Source organism: Tupaia chinensis, unplaced genomic scaffold (genome assembly GCF_000334495.1).
Source record: "Tupaia chinensis unplaced genomic scaffold, TupChi_1.0 Scaffold000238_1, whole genome shotgun sequence".
NCBI lineage: Eukaryota > Metazoa > Chordata > Mammalia > Scandentia > Tupaiidae > Tupaia > Tupaia belangeri.
In genome coordinates, this window is record NW_006159716.1 from 646892 (window position 1) to 663941 (window position 17050).

At 43.2% G+C, this 17050-nt stretch overlaps 1 protein-coding gene across 1 annotated transcript in view; it reads left to right on the forward strand.

Moving 5' to 3' along the window:
• Positions 1 to 23: 23 nt before the first annotated feature.
• Positions 24 to 17050, forward strand: part of ZNF318 (zinc finger protein 318) — a gene marked incomplete at its 5' end in the record, with an annotated part of 40704 nt that continues 23677 nt past the window's right edge. Inside the window, 4 exon segments of the mRNA XM_027771894.1 lie at positions 24 to 36; positions 4147 to 4298; positions 14362 to 15001; positions 16316 to 17050. Coding sequence (XP_027627695.1) covers positions 24 to 36; positions 4147 to 4298; positions 14362 to 15001; positions 16316 to 17050 — 1540 coding nt within the window.

Genomic DNA, 17050 nt, shown 5'->3' on the forward strand with positions numbered 1-17050 from the left:
GGCCGCGGAGCCCACCCAGCCGCCAGCGGCAGCCGGGTAATCCCACTCCTCGTCCCGGACTCCCTGTACCCGCAGCCCCTCGCCCGGAGTTCCCGCGGCCAGGAACCCCCGTCCAGAGGGCGCCCCGCGGCCTCCAGGCCGGGGTCCTAAAACCGAAGCCTGTCCACCTCCGTCCGCGACGCCGGAGCCTGCGGGCTCCTGGCCAGCCCCGGGAGCTTCGTTTACACAATAACGGACTCCGGACGGCACGGGCGCCTGGTCGGGAGGGAGTGCTCGGTTTGGCAGGAAAGGCTGCCCTCACTGAGGGCGAGGTGTGAAGTTTCCCAGGGCAAGGGGCATTTGGTCCATGCCGGGCGCCCCACACTGACTTTAAGAGAGATGGCATTTCCTCGCGGTTTCGTGGTTTTTTATCCCCTTACACCTAAGTTGCCCCCCCCTCCCCAATCTTAGAAACCGAAACGTCGGTCTTTGTGGCGGGTTGGGGAAGCTTGAACCCTACCAGACCTGCGGCCCAGAGTGTCAACTGTTTATCTAAATTGGAGCTGCTTCTCCGGAATGATTTGTACGCAACCAACCAGTCGTTGTAGTAGCTACTACCACTTGATGAGTTATAAGCAGGAATTATGCTTAGTCTTTTATATATTCTTTTAAACCATCACGGTCCTTTAAGGTGAGGAAGTTTCTTCATTCCTTATCTATAGTATTAGCTGAGGAGCGAACCCAGAGAAGTTTAAGTAATTCGACTAAGGTGACACAGCCAGGAAGTGGTAGAGCTGTGATTGACCTATCTGCGTGATTGCCAAAGCCCACTAACCGTTATGTTTCTTTCACTGCCAGAGGAATAAAACATGAGGTTAAGACATTTAGTTTTTTTTTTTTTTTAATATAGTGTAGACATAGTTCTAATTTCTTACCAAAACCACCACTCTACCTAGAACTTCTGGGCAGGGTCTGATGTTTTGGAATTTATTTTATTTTTGGTTCTTTTTTTTTTTTTTTTTTTAAACCCATTGACAAAGTTTCTGTTTTCTTGAGTGGTTCTCTAACATGTATCCAAGTACTCTGGGTACTCTGGTTACACATGAATTGTTTGTCACTATGTTAAGATTTTCAAAACTGAGCAGTGTCCAGAGGAAGCAAGAACAGAGTGCTTGTTTCCACAACTTCTCTCTAAGGCACAATTTATTTTCTCAAATCTTTGGTATCAGTAAATGGCATCCATTGCTCCGGTCAGAAACAGTAATCATTAACCTTCCCCACACATCTTATCTGTCAGGTTAACGTCATCTCTCTAACAGATAAGCTGTACCTACAAAATACATCTCCCAAAAAGTCCTCTTCCTCCATCACTTTGGTCTAAGGCCTGTTACGTCTTGTCTGAGTTACTGCATTTGGGACCTTTGTGCGCCATTCTTTTTTATTTTTTGAGAGGTTTTTGCTATAGGATGCGTGCGCTCGCCAGACAGAGAGAGACAGAGAGACAGAAAGCGAGAAATCACCCCCAGGGGGGATGGCCACACCGCAATCCCTTCTCTTCCATTCTCCTCTTGGGATCTTGGGCACACACGCACCCGGCGTGAGTTTAAGCCACTGGGTCCAGGACGCGAACCACGGTCAACTATGTGGGAGTTGAGCAACATAGCCATCTTGTACCCTTCAGTTTATTCTGCACACACCAATCAAAACTACTTTCGTTTTGTTAGAAGGTGGATTCACTTGCTAGGGAGAGGGAGAGAAGAGACCTCCTCATGCACAATGGGATGTGGCCATGCCACAATCATGTTTCCTCTGTTTCTCCTTCCCTTCAGGGTTTTGGGCACCCATGCACATGTGACATGTGACGAGCATATTTTCTTTCTTTTTTTTTTGAGAGGTTTTCGCTATAGGGCACGTGTGCTCACCAGACAGACAGAGAGAAACATAGAGACAGAAAGCAAGAAATCACCCCCCAGGGGAGATGGTCATGCCGCAGTCCCTTTCTCCTCCATTCTCCTCTCAGGATCTTGGGCATGCACGCGCGCCCTGCGTGAGTTTTAAGCCACTGGGTCCGGGATGTGAACTGAGGTCAACTACATGGGAGTCCAGCGACATAGCCATTACGCTAACTGCTGGTTTCCGTCGACGAGCATATTTTCTAAGCTGCCCTGTTCAGGAGTCACTGTGATCAGCCATGTGGGATCTGGCTCCCAATGCACAGTGCTTACCCACTGTGCTATGGAGCTAGCCCTCCCCCCCCCAAGAAAAAAAAAAACACTTTAAAATCTTGATTTTATACATTTGACAAATATTTATTGAATATATACCATGTATTGGGCCTTGTTCTGATCCCTGGAGATAAAATGATGAGTAAAACAGACAAAATCTCCTGTCATCAGGGCCAGCAGGTGGCGTGGTGGTTAAAGGTGTTGGACTCCCACATGACTGACCATGGTTTGAGTCTTGGACGTGGTGGCTTGCTTTCTCATTTTCTCTCTCTCTCTGTCCCTCTCTGGTCAAATTGAAATTAAAAAATGAATAAATAAATAAGTTAAATAAAATGATTAAAAACAAATCTCCTGTCATCATAGAGTTTGTATTCTAGTGAAAGAGTTGGATAATAAATAAGATGAAGTTAGAAATACTATGTCATGTTAAATGTAATTAAGTGTTAAACTAAAGCAGAGAAGGAAGTTAAAATTTTTCATGGGTAGCCAGAGAGGGCTTTCTGAGAAGGTAACTTGAATAATGACCTGAAGGAAATGAAGGTATAGGCAGTGTAAGCATCTAGAGGCAGAACAGTTCACATCACACTTATAACCATCCTATAGCTCTTGTACTAAGACTAAAATCCAGATTTCCTAACTATAGCTTCGGCTTCTGCCTATCTTCTCCTTTTCTGTCACTTTGCTGTAGCCAAACTGGCCTTGTTTCTGTTACTCCATACATCCCAAGCTCATTATTGAATTGGTTCTTTCCTTTGCCTGATAAATTCATTTACCTATTCTTTGCAAGGTTGCTATCTCATCATTCAGGCCTCAGGTTAAATGATATATCACTATTGAAAAACTTTCTCTAACCTGTCAGAAGTAACTCTTCCTTTTCCCTAGTCTTTTTTGGGTATCATGATTTTTTTTTTTAATATACAAAGAATGTATGCATGTACCTGTGAGGGAAAGACAATTGAGCACCTTCCACAGGATCCAGTCACACCACAATCCCTCTAGCCTGTAAGATCTTGGGCACTGGAGCATGTACCTGGTATGTTTCAGGGTGACCACGCTAGGGATTCAGGCTGCGGATTTGAACTGTGGTTGTCACGTGGGAGCCTACTACTTGAGCAGTTGAGCACTTTCTCAAGTACCACCAGTGGCACATGTACCCATTGTGCCCTAGAATCAACCTGGTATCATGTTTTAATGACTTTATAATACTTACTGCTACCCAATAGTACTTGGAAAACTATTTTCAGCCTTTTGAGCCACTCTTTGTCTGCTCAGGCCCATTCCTACCTCTCGGGAGTGTACTTTTGCTTTTACTTTAAAAAACTACCTTTTCCGGGAACCAGAAGTTAGCATAATGGCTATGTCGCTGGACTCCCACGTAGTCGACCGCGGTTCATGTCCCGGACCCGGTGGCTTAAAACTCACACCGGGCGTGTGTGCGTGCATGCCCAAGATCCCGAGAGGAGAATGGAGGAGAAGGGATTGCGGTGTGACCATCCCCTCTGGGGGGTGATTTCTCACTTTCTGTCTCTATGTCTCTCTCTGTCTGTCTGGCAAGCGCACGCATCCTATAAGGAAAACCTCTCAAAAAAAAAAAACCTTTTCCTTTCACAAAAAAAAAATATATATATATAAAAGACATATTTTTGGTTTGTGTCCATCACTAAAAATGTATAGGTTCTGAAAGCAGGGACTTCATTCACTTCTTTGTTCAATACCCAGTAAGATTGAGAGGTCATCAGGGAGTTGGAGGTGTGGACTTTTATCTCTAAGAAAATAATTATTTTTAAAAGGTGTGTGTGTGTGTGTGTGTGTGTTTGAGAGTAATAGCCTGTGGTAGTCATTTCTCACCTTGTCAGACCATAGCTTTGCACGTAAGGAGACAGTTTTGGATGTGGGGATGTCTTGAACCTACTGACTACTGTATTGTCTTTTACTTTCATAGAGGCATTCTCCTGGTCTGCGTTCTGACTCTTCTTTGGAACAGAGCTTAAGGATCACAGTTGGCAATGACCACTTTTGTGTCAGCACACCAGAACGGCAACGGCTTAGTGATCGGCTGGGATCACCAGTGGATAACCTAGAGGACCTGGACAGGTAGGCTTCAGCCAAAGCAGAGCACTTTATACTAATAACTTGAAGGCAGAAATGTTGCGAACTTTTTTTCTTTATCTTTTTTTGCTGTATTCGTGGTAGAGCTCCTGCATCGGCTTGTGACAGTGAATGAGAGAGAAGTACCTGGTCCTGCTAAGAATCTCTTCAGTCCTTAAGCCTGTCAGATCTTAGATACTTGTGTTCTTTTTTTTAAAGTATTATTTATTTATTTAATATGATTATTATTACTATTATTATATTTTAATTTGCTATAGGGCATGTATGATCATCAGAGAGAGAAAATGAGAAAGCAAGCTGCCAGGTCTGGGACTCGAATTGAGTTCAGCCATGTGAGAATTCACTTTCTCAAGTACCACTCACCTGCTGGCCCCAAGGGCATGTGCTTTCTTGCTTGGTGTGTTTTGGGCTGGCTGGGACAGGGACTTGATTCACATGGTCCCATATGTTGGTCACTATCTGGGATTCAGCTTCTCTTGAGTGGTGCATTGTTGCACCACAGAGCTGGCCCTGTTTTGGTTTTCTAAATGGTATTTGAAAGGATGGCACCAACACTGAAGTTCTCTGTGTTCATGTGTATAGTACAAAGTGTAACACTGGTAAAGACCTGAGTGAAGAGAGAAGATTGAGCTATACTCAGTTCTATCAGAAGAAATGACTTTAAAAATGTCATCCTGGGGACCAGCAGGTGGCATAATGGTTACGTTGCTGGACTCCCATTTAGTCAACTGTGGTTCAACTCTCAGACCCTGTGACTTGAAACTTACGCTGGACATGTATGTGTGCATGGCCAAGATCCCAAGAGGGTAATGGAGGAGAATGGATTTTGGTGTGGTCACCCCCCGCAGGGGGTAATTTCTCACTTTCTGTCTCTCTCTGTCTCTCTGGTGAGCACATGTGGCCTATAGCAAAAATCTCTCTTGAAAAAAAAAGTCATCCTAGGGCCAGCAGGTGGTATAGTGGTTAAGGCATTCCATTCCCACATGGCTGACTATGGTTTGAGTCCCAGACCTGGCAGTTTGAAACTCAAATTGAACATGTGCATGTGTGCCTGCCCAAAATCCTGAGAGGAAAACAGAGGAGGAAGGATTGTGGCATGACCATCCCCCTAGAGAGTGATTTCTCTGTCTCTCTGTTAAGCACACATGCCCTATGACAAAAAAAAAAAAAATCTAAGAATAATGGGACCAGCAGTTAGTGTAATGGCTATGTTGCTGGATGCCCATGTAGCCGACCGCGGTTCGAGTCCTGGACTGGGCGGCTTAAACTCACACCGGGCATGTGTGCGTGCGTGCCCAAGATCCCGAGAAGAGAATGAAGGAGAAGGGATTGCGGCTTGGCCATCCCCCCTTGGGGGTGATTTCTCGCTTTCTGTCTCTCTGTCTTTCTCTGTCTTTCTGGTGAGTGTACGCACTTTATAGCAAAAACCTCTCCAAAAAAAAAATCTGAAGAAATGTCACCCTTGGGCCAGCAGGTGGTGTGGTGGTTAAGGCACTGGATTCCCACATGACTGAATACAGTTAAGCCCCCAACTTAGTGGCTTGCTTTCTCAGTTTCTTTCTTTCTTTCTCTTTTTATCTCTCATGAGCACACTTGCCCTATAGCAAATTTTAAAATAATAATAATAATAAAAATGAATGTTATCCTCGGGGTGAGGGAGCAGGGGTTGGTGTGGTGGTTGGGGTGCTGAATTCCTACATGGTCGCAGCTTGAGTCCCAGACCCTGTGGCTTGAAAATCATGCTGCCGCATGTATGTCCCTGCCAAAAATCCTAGGAGGAGAATAAAGGAGAAGGGCTTGTGGCATGGCCATCCTCCTGAGAGGTTATTTCTCACTTTCCCTTTCTCTGTCTCTCTCTGGTGAGGACATGTGCTTTATGGCAAAAACCTGGGAAAAAAATGTCATCCTGGGGCCAGCCTTGTTGCACAGTGGTTAAGCTCTGTATGTAGGATGTCAGATCCAACTGGCCAACCATGGTTTGAACCTATCTGTAGCATCTTGAAAAACACCAGCTGCATGTGCATGCATACTCTAAATCCTGATGGGGTGGAAAATGGAGGAAAGGGATTGTAGGATGACCACACCCCATTGAGGAGGGTGCTTTCTTTCTCCCCAGCTTCTCTGGGAAGCACATATGTCCTCTAGCAATTATTTAAATTTTTTTAAAAAGTCATTTTGGTTTGGGACCAGCAAATGGTGTTATGGTTACATCACTGGACTCCCACGTAGTTGACCGTGGTTCAAGTCCTGGACCTGGCAGCTTCAAGCTCATGTGCGTGTGTGCCCAAAATCCCGAGAAGGAATTGCAGCATGGCCATCACCCCCCTGCCCCGGGGGGTGGTGTGATTTCTTGCTTCCTGTCTCTCTCTCTCTCAACAAAAATCTCTCTTAAAAAATGATAATAAGAAGCAATTGAGATGGTATAGATTCTAAAGTACTGGAACTATGAGTAGTCTCCCCACCCCCTTTTTTTTTTAAAAAAAAAAAGATCTTCGAGGGACTGGCAGGTGGAATAGAGGTTAAAGTGCTGGACCCCCACATGGCTGACTGTGGTTTAAATCATGAATCTGATAACTTGGTTTCTTGCTTTCCCTCTCTCTCTGTCACTCTCTGGTCAAATTAAAATATGATGATAATAAATAAAGTTAAATAATTCTTCCAAAAAAAAAGTTTTGCTATATGGGGCGTGGAGAGACAGACAAGGGGAAATCACCCCTGCTCCCTCAGGGGATGGCCATGTTGCAATCCCCTCTCCTTCATTCTTCTCTCAGGATTGTGGGTATGCACACAAATGCATCAGCTCAAATTTCAAGCTGCCAGCTCTGGGACTTGAACTGCAGTTGGCCACGTGGGAGTCTAGTGATGTAACCATGTAACCATTACACTGTCTATTGGTCCTGAGAAATCTCTTTTTTTTTTTTTTTTAATTCCCCCCAGGAGGTTTTTGCTATAGGGCGCAGAAAAACAGAGAGACAGAAAGCGAGAAATCACCCCCCAGAGGGAATGGCCACACCACAATCCCTTCTCCTTCATTCTCCTCTCAAGATCTTGGGCACACACACACACACGCTCCTGCATGAGTTTTGAGCCACTGGGTCTGGGACTCGAACTGCTACATGGGAGTCCACCACGTAGGTATTACGCTAACTGCTGGTCCCCACCTTCTTTTTTTTAAAAAAGAGATTTTTTTGCTATAGGGTGTATGCTGAACTGGAGAGACAGAGACAGAAAGCGAGAAATCATCCCCTTCAGCAGGGGTGGTCTCACCACAGTCCCTTCTTCTCTATTCTTCTCTCGGGATCTTGGGCATACATGCACATATACCTGGTGTGAGTTTTAAACCGCCAGGTTTGGGACTCGAACTGTGGTTGACTGCATGGGAGTCAGCTTGTCCAGGCTGAAGTATACATTCAGAAAGGGTTGAGTTCTGGGACTAGCAGGTGGCGTAGTGGCTAAGGTGTTGGACTCCCACATGAGTGACAGCAGTTTGAGTCTCAAACTTGGCAGCTTGAAACTCATGCTGGGCACATGTGTGTGCATGCCCAAAATCCAAAGAGGAAAATGGAGGAGAAGGGATTGTGGTGTGGCCATAGCCGGTGTGTGTGTGTGTGTGTGTGTGTGTGTGTGTGTGTGATTTCTCACTTTCTGTCTCTGTCTCTGTGTCTCCAGTGAACACACATCCTATAGCAAAAATCTCCCTCTCAAAAAAAAAAAAATGCTTGAGCTCAGTTATTAGCTGAGGAAGGGCAAATACACACCACCCAGGGCTGAATATAGATCTTGGGAATTAGGAACTCAACTATGTATAGAAAACAAATAATCCCATTAAGTGGGTTTTTTTGTTTGTTTGTTTGTTTGTTTGTTTTGCCTAAAGGAAGTCAGAATAAGGATGAGAGTACAGGGAAGCTCTCACCTTTGTCAGAATTGAGACCATCTCTTATGGTCTCTGCCTGAATCATTGGGAGTCTTCACAGTTGTTTAGCAGTAGCAACAAATGTTCTTTCAAACCGAAACTCTAAAGTAGTGTACAGAGTGAAGGCAGATGAGCAGTAAGTAAGAGGGCCAGTGCTACCATTTATAATATTTACTTCAAAGCTCCAGTGGCTGGAGATACAGTAAAGCAAGGCAGGATAGTCTTCTCTCATATAACTTCTGAAGGTGTGAGATTCAAAATGTGCGCCTGTTATCATTTAATTGAGACAACAGCCCTTGTCCTTCAGTCTGCTTCTATTTTGGGAGATGATTGAGTAGGCAGTCTGGGTAGGTGGTACAGGCTATGATCCTCTTCCTGCCTTACTGAGGTTTTGAGGTAACTTCAGTAGTTCCTCTGGTTAGCCTAGGATGTCACTTCCCCTTTGTATAAACTTTGTTGTGTGTGTATGCCTCAAATAAACATTGTTTTTTTTTTTTAAAAAAATGACTTATTATTTTTGAAGTTTGCCATAGGGCACATGTGCTCATCAGAGAGAGTCAGGGGGAGAGAGAGAGAGAGCGAGAGAGTGAGCGAGCAAGAGAGAGAGAGAAAGAGAGAAAGAGGAGAAAAAATTGAGAAAGCAAACCACTAGGTCCAGGACTAAAATTGTTGTCAACCATGTGAGAGTCCAGTTGCCTTAACCACTATGCCACTTGCTTGTGCCCCCAATTTCCTTTTTTTAAAGATAATTATTTAATTTTAAAAATTATTATTATGATTTAATTTGCTATAGTTTATGTGCACTCACCAGAGAGAGACAAAGAGAGAAAGAGAAAGAAAGAAGCAGCCAGATCTAAGACTTGAACTATGGTTGGCCATTTTGAGTCTAGCATCTTAACCACCGTGCCACCTGCTGGACTCATATAATATGGCCCTTTGTGACTGACTTCATTCACTTAATACATTTTAAAGGTTTATCCATGTTTGTTTTTGTTTTGCCATAGGACACATGTGCTTGTCAGAGTGAGAGACAGAGGGGAAGTGAGAAATCACCCCCCCAGTGGGGTTGGTCATGTCATAGTCCCTTCTCCTCCCTTCTCCCCTTGGGATTTTGGACATGCAGGCACATATACCTGGAGCTGTTTTCAAACTGCCAGGTCCAGGACTCAAACTGCTGTTGACCTTGTGGTAATCTTGTAGTGCCTTAACCACTGTGCCATGTGCTGGATCCAAGGTTTATCCATGTTTTGATGTTCCTTTTTACTGCTGATAATATTTCATTGAATTAGATGCACCACATTTTGTTTATTTATGTATCAGTGGTGAGTGGATGGATGATATTTAGGTTTTCACATTTCATCTATTATGAATAATGCCCCTGATTTTTTTCTAAGAGAGATTTTTGCTGTGGGGCACATGCACTCAGCAGAGAGACAGAAAGCGAAAAATCATTCCTCAGAGGGGATGACCTCAGTTTTTTTTCTTGAGATCTTGGGCACACATGCACATGCACCTGGTGTGAGTTTTAAGTTGCCAGATCCAGAACTTGAACCATGATCGACCACATGGGAATCCAGCAATATAACCATTACACCATCTGCTGGTCCCATGAATAATGTCACTGTGAACATGAGTATGCATGCTTTTATTTGGATACATGTTATATATATTTTAAAACTTGTTTAATGAAATTTTGTAAACACCAAGTACAGAGACTAGTACAGTGAACCTTCGTGCACCCATCACCTACACCCAACAATTAATTTTTAAAATAAATAAACCTTATTTTAGGGAATGGTTGGACCTAACCAAGGGTTTTAGAGAGTATCCATCACTGAACACACTAGGCTACAGGAGATGGGACATTTTTTATGGCTCATGCTTACCATAGCCAGTCAGTTCTCTCTTTTATTCTTAGGAGGTCCTAGGGAAGGAATGCATGAGCTAATAAACAACCTGATTTCTGCCTGTATTTGCATGATAGATTTTTTTTTTAAACTAAACTTTTTTATGCCTTCTTTCATCGTTCTGTACCTCTTTTTGCTGTGAATTCCAAGTCTTGACTGAGGTTTTCTTAGAGCCATCTCATTTCTAGCTTCTTGTTGTTTTGTAGTAGATTAGATATTGGGCTAGTATGCCATTTAGTAATAACATATAATAGTTCTAGTGAGATGCCAAACATGAGAGTGTGGATGAACTTGCCATTAACAGTAGAGCCTACACTATACTAACACAATCAGAGACATTTTATATGAAAGATTCTTTTATAACAATGGAGTAATTCAACTCCTGAGCTTTCCCCTTGAAAATAGGTGTAAGTGGCTGGCATGTGGTGTGGCGGTTAAGGGCACTGGACTCCCCCATGGCCAACTGCAGTTTGAGTTCCAGACCTGGTGGCTTGTTTTTTCTCTTTCTCTTGCTCACTTGCTTGCTTTACTCTGTCCTTTACTCTGGTCAAATTAAAAGGAAGGGAGGGAGAGAGGGAGGGAGGGAGGGAAGAAGGAAAGAAGGAAGGAAGGAAGGAAGGAAGATAAAATAATTCTTTAAAAAAAGGAAAGAAAAAATAGGTGTGTTTGGGACCAGCAGGTGGCATAATGGTTATATTGCTGAACTCCCATGTAGTTGCCTGCGGTTTGAATCCTGAATCCAGCTGCTTAAAATTTACACTGGGCACATGTACATACATGTTCAAGATCCCAAGATGAGACTGGAGGAGAAAGGATTGTGGTGTGACTATATCCCCCTGGGTTGGGGGGGGTGATTTTTTGTTTTCTGACTCTGGCAAGCACATGTGCCATATAGCAAAAATCTCTCAAAAAAAAAAAAAAAAAGAAAAGAAAAGAAAGAAAGAGAATAGGTGAGTTAGGTGTGTTTATGGCTGAAATACCTACAGAGTAAATGTTTTACTCCAGTTATGTTTGATTTCAGAGAGCATCCTTGGTTAATTTCTGTTCCTTCCTATTTCATATTACTATACACTATGACCTAAAATTCTGCACATTCTTAGAAAGAGGTTGGGAACCTGAATTCCCATAAAAGGCTTTTTTTTTTTTGGTATAGAAGAAGGTAAACTTTATCCTGTATAGCCTTTCGTAAACCTATTTATGGTTTTTGCCCAGGTCTCCAATTTTTAACAAAGGTAAGGCTGATGAATAACGAAAGGCTACTTTTTGATATTTTGCTAACAGAGTCCCAGAGAGAGTAAAGCAACTTTTAAAAAACAAAAAAGTAATTTCTAGAAACTCATAAAAACAAAAGTAGCTACTAGAAACTATAGAAGACATCAGCAATTACCATCCTCACTCTAGAGTGTTAATGATAGGTAAGAACTTGAATTTTATATTCAGATTACTTAAAAGTTACATGATTGAAGTGGTAGAGGATCTTCATTTCTAACTGATTAAATTTTTTTCTCTTTTTCAAAGAGAAGTTCTGTGGCTATAATATCAAAAAAGGTTAGGATTGTTGAGTGTGGTGTAGAGCTCTGAGCTGAAAAGAGAGATGTCATATCCTGTATTTTTACCTTCATGCCTCACATGTTCAAGACCTTTGTATTTATGTGAAATAAAACACATAATGAGCCAAATTATCACTCTTTTCTATGCCCAGGATTAGCAGAGGATATCCAAACAAGGCAAAAAAGAGGGTAGAGAACAGGCTTGAGGGAATTTTGTGGTTTTTAATGTGCTAGCCAGCAAGACAGAGCATTGGAAAGCCTTCTGGACTCATGAGAGTATCATGCTAATTAGATAGGTCAATAGTTAAAATACTTTTTGCCCACAGTGAAACTCTTCTCTTTTTTTTTTTTTTTTCCCCAAGATGAAATATTATACAGAACTTTAATATAGAAAGTTGAGGGCTAGTAGGATTTAAGTGGGATAAAAGGCCCAGAACCCTGCTTTCCAGGCACCCTCTTCCTGTAAGCAGCTTCTTATCACTCTAGTATCTCTGGGGAACACAGTTTAAAAACCATTGATCATGCCCAGCTGTAGATGCAGCTGCTGAGGAACTGAGGCAACGTGGGTTTTGATTTCTGGGTCATCCCCAAAACAGACACTGCAGCATGGGTCTATAGTCCTTTCTACTCCAGTGGCTAAGGTAGGAGGAGCACAGCATGGTGAGGATCTTTAAAAACACACAAACAGGGCCAGCAGTTAGCATAATGGCTATGTCACTGGACTCCCACATAGTTGACTGTGGTTCGAGGTCCGGACCCGGTGGCTTAAACTCACGCCAGGCATGTGTACATACGTGCCCAAGATCCCAAGAGGAGAATGGAGGAGAAGGGATTGCGGCGTGGCCATCCCCCCTGGGGGGGGTGATTTCTTGCTTTCTGTTTCTCTGTCTCTCTCTGTCTGTGTGGTGAGCGCACGTGCCCTATAGCAAAAACCTCTCCAAAAAGGAAAAAAATAATACACACACACACAAACAACGGGACCAGCAGTTAGCTTAATGGCTGTGTTGCTGGACTCCCATGTGGTCGGCTGCGGTTCAAGTCCGGACCTGGTGGCTTGAACTCACACCAGGCATATGTGTGTGCGTGCCCAGGGTCTCAATGGGAGAATGGAGGAGAGGGATTGCTGTGTGGCCATCCCCCCTGGGGGATGATTTCTCTCTTTCTGTGTCTATGTCTGTCTCTGTGTTTCTGGTGAGCACACAGCGCTCGATAGCAAAAACCTCTTAAAAACAAAACAAAACAAAACACACAAAAAAACTATTGTTACTGATCTGGACTGGTGTTTCTCAAACTATCTTTCTTCTTTCCTTCCTTCCTTCCTTCCTTCCTTCCTTCCTTCCTTCCTTCCCTTTTAGGTTTTTGCCACAAGGTTTATGCACTCACCAGAGAAAGAGAGAGGGGAAAGTGAGAAATTACCCCCTGGGAGGGGAATGGCCATACTGCAATCCCTTCTCCTCCATTCTTCTTTCAGGATTTTGGGCATGCACACACACATGCCCAGCATAAGTTTCAGGCCACTGGATCAGGCACTTGAACCATAGTTGGCCATGTGGGAATCCAGCACCTTGATCACCACATCACCTGCTGGACTTTCTCAAATTTTAAAATGTATCCAAATCACCTAGAGACTTTGTTAAATTCTGTTTAACAAAATTAATTTGTTAAAATCTAAAGATTCTGATTTAGTAGACCTGGATAGAGTCTAAGAATCTATATTTCTAAGAAGAATTGCTGATTCTAATGGTCCAGATTACACTTTCAGTAGCAAAAGCCAGAATTTAGCTAGCATGGGTTGTGTAACCAGTGTCTTTGTAATCTGTTGGTTGTATTTTCACACCTCCCAAACCCTAGCATGATACTTTACATCTCCAAAGTCTAATCAAAGAAATTAGTGTGGGCCAGCTTCATGAAGCAAGGCAGTTAAGTGCTGTGCATAGAAAGCTGAATCCCACTCGGATGACCATGATTCAAGTCCAGGCCCTAATAATTTAAGGGACATGTTGTATGTGTGTGTAAGTTTGCCCAAAATCCTGACAGGGTCGAGAAATGGAGGAAAAGGGATTGTGGCATGACCGTACCCCACTAGGGGTACTTTCTCTCTCCCACCTGCCATCTTTCTCTTGTGAGCATACATATCCATTGGCAATAAAAAAGAAATTAGCCTAAGAGCTCTAAGTAGTGAGTTTTCAGAAAAGTCATGATTTTTTTCCTATTTTCTATGCAAAAATGCATCATGACTTTTTCTGACAATCCAATATATTGATAAGATCTTCCTTTGGTTAGAGGCTGAAGCAGCTTGTGCCCCTGGGAAAGGAACAGGAAATGTTTTATGTATTATACATAGATCTGTTTTTTTTTAATGATTACTATCTTTTGCCCTAAGCCGCCTTTTTTTTTCTTTTTAAAGAATTATTTATTTAATTTTGTTACTCTTATTATTAATTTTTAAAAAAAGAATTTGACCAGAGGGAGGGAGAAAGGGAAAGGGAGAAAGCAAGCTGCCAGGTCCAGGACTCAAACCACAGTCGGCCATGTGGGAATCCAGCGCCCTCAATCACCATGCCACCTGCTGGCCCAGCCCTAAGCCTTCTGTAGCCCCCTTGCCAGTTGTCTGTCTCTTAGTCTTGTCTAGCCTTGCTCTTTCCATTATATTCACTGGTGCTTGTCTCTTTCCTCAGGGATGACCTGACTGATGATTCTGTCTTCACTCGAAGCTCCCAATGTTCTCGGGGTCTTGAGCGATATATTTCTCGGGAGGAGGGGCCTCTTAGTCCCTTCTTGGGACAACTTGATGAGGACTACCAACCAAGAGAAACTTTCCTGCATCGGTCTGATTATAGTACTCATATCAGCTGTCATGATGAGCTGTTGCGGGGATCAGAACGGAATAGAGATAAACTCAAAGGTTCCTACTCTATACGATCTGAGGAAAGGAGCCGGGAGGCCAAAAGGCCCCGTTATGATGACACAGAAAAGATACACAGCACGGGAGGGGATCACCCAAGTTTTACATCAGGTACTCGCAACTATCGACAACGTAGACGAAGCCCAAGCCCTAGGTTTCTAGACCCTGAGTTTCGAGAATTGGACCTTGCCAGGCGAAAGCGAGAGGAAGAAGAGGAACGAAATAGAAGCTTGAGTCAGGAGCTGGTGGGAGTTGATAGTGGCAGCAGTAGCTGTTCTATACATGGATTGTCAGGTGTCCTAACAGCATCAGAACCAGGATATTCTTTGCATCGGCCTGACGAAGTATCTGTGATGCCCAAGAAGTCCATTCTGAAGAAGCGGATTGAGGTGGACATGGAGCCCTCCGTGCAGGTCTCTGCTGCATTTTTTGAAGGGTGTCTTGCTAATCCTAATACCGTAAAGCCTGGTTACTTTCCTGGGGATTGTGTCCCTAATGATATCTTTGGGCCAGTATTATTATACCTTCTAGGACTCTCCAAACCAAACTGTAGGTCTCATAGTATATTTTATAATATATAGCCCTCATAGTAGAGGGTTTCTATTTCCATGTATTAGGTTTTCTAAATACATTTTGGAGAAGACCTACTGTAAGTTTGTTCCTTAAATTGGATAGCCCTGTTGGAATCTTTGAACATGGGTTTTTGTTGTTTTGTTTTTGTTTTTGTTTTTTTTTGATACGAAGCTTCAAGGGCAAGGGGAGGAGGCAGATTTGATTTTCCTTATCTATCTTTAGAGAGGAGGCAAAAAATAAGCTGTAGGACACTAGACCAGGAATGAAGTGATTCCTATTTTGGATCCACCTTATATGTGTGTGTTTTTTTTTTTGTTGTTGTTGTTTTTTTGTTTGTTTTGAGAGATTTTTTGCTATAGGGTGTGTGCACTTACTAGAGAGACAGACAGATAGAAAGTGATAAATCACCCTCGGGGGTAGGGGTGGCCACATGGCAATCCCTTCTCCTACATTCTCCTCTTAGATTTTTGGGCATGCACACACACACACGCCCAGCATGAGTTTTAAGCTGCTGGGTTTGGCGCTTGAACTGAGGTTGACTATGTGGGAGTCCAGTGATTTAACCATTATACCATCTGTTAGTCTCCACCTTATGTGATTTTAAGATAGTCACCTCACCATGCTGGGCCCTTGATAGTTTTTCCTTTCCTATGGAATTATGGTCAAGCAAGACCACTAGTTTTTAGCTGTCTCTCATAAACGATTAATAAAAGCTTCTGAAGAAGTGCCTAAGGACATGTAGAGAAGCAAGGGGAGGCTGATCACTTAGGGTTCCAGAATGTCTTATCCCCACTTCAGCCAAAGCAGCTTCATTTTACATGTTTTCTTTTTTTGGGGAGTGGGGTGGACAGAGCAGGGCATGGGTACATTGCAAATAAAAGGGGTCTCTAAAACTTCTGAATTAATTTTTTTTTGGTTAAGACTGTAACAATGGGCAAAGTTATGGATATCATGTCTCATTTCCTGTTTTTCCTCACTGCATCAGAGACATCTGTAACGATATTTTGAACCTGGCTAAGGATACCTCTTCCCTTTTATCCATACTTAAATCTTCCCCATTAATTCAGGAAGAAAATATATTTAAGTATCTATCTCAATTACTAGTGTTCTGAGATTCTGCCTAGGGACTAAATCAGTTGTGTTTGTGTTTGCAGCTTGAGAGTTTTTCTAGCAGTACCAGTTCTAAACAGGATCACCCTCTCTACTCTGGACACACATCTCTTCCACTAAGTGGTGCTATTGCTGCTTTTGCCTCACAGATTGAAAACAAAGGAACTATGGTAGACACTGCCTTGAAGGAACCTCAGGGCAACCTCTACCAGTGGGGCCCCCTCTCTGGGATGCCCAAAGATAACAGTCCTCTCAGAGAAAAATTTGGAAGTTTTCCATGCCGAAAGGAGAAATTGGATTTGAAGGCTGAGGGACCTGAACGACACACAGACTTCTTGCTGCCCCATGAGAAAGCTAGTCAGGATGGCAGTGGTTTTTCCCGCATTCTGAGTATGTTGGCTGATTCTAGCAGTACACAGGAAAAAAGGCGGCGTAGCTTCCCTGACATTGAAGATGAAGAGAAATTTCTCTATGGGGATGAAGAAGAGGATTTAAAGGCAGAATCCCCACCAAAGCCTATTGGAGGCTCTCAGAGTGAAGTTGTGAGGCAGAAGACAAGCTCCCTGCCTTCTTCAGCTCCATCTGTAAAGGTAGAATCACTGGAAGAGACCAATCCAGAATATGCCAAGATTCATGACTTGCTAAAGACCATAGGGCTGGATATTGGAGTAGCAGAGATTAGTAAATTGGCTGCACGCACCCAGGAACGACTTCATGGTAAGAAGCCATCATCACGCTCTTCAGCTGATCGCCATTCCTCACTTGACCGACACTTTTCA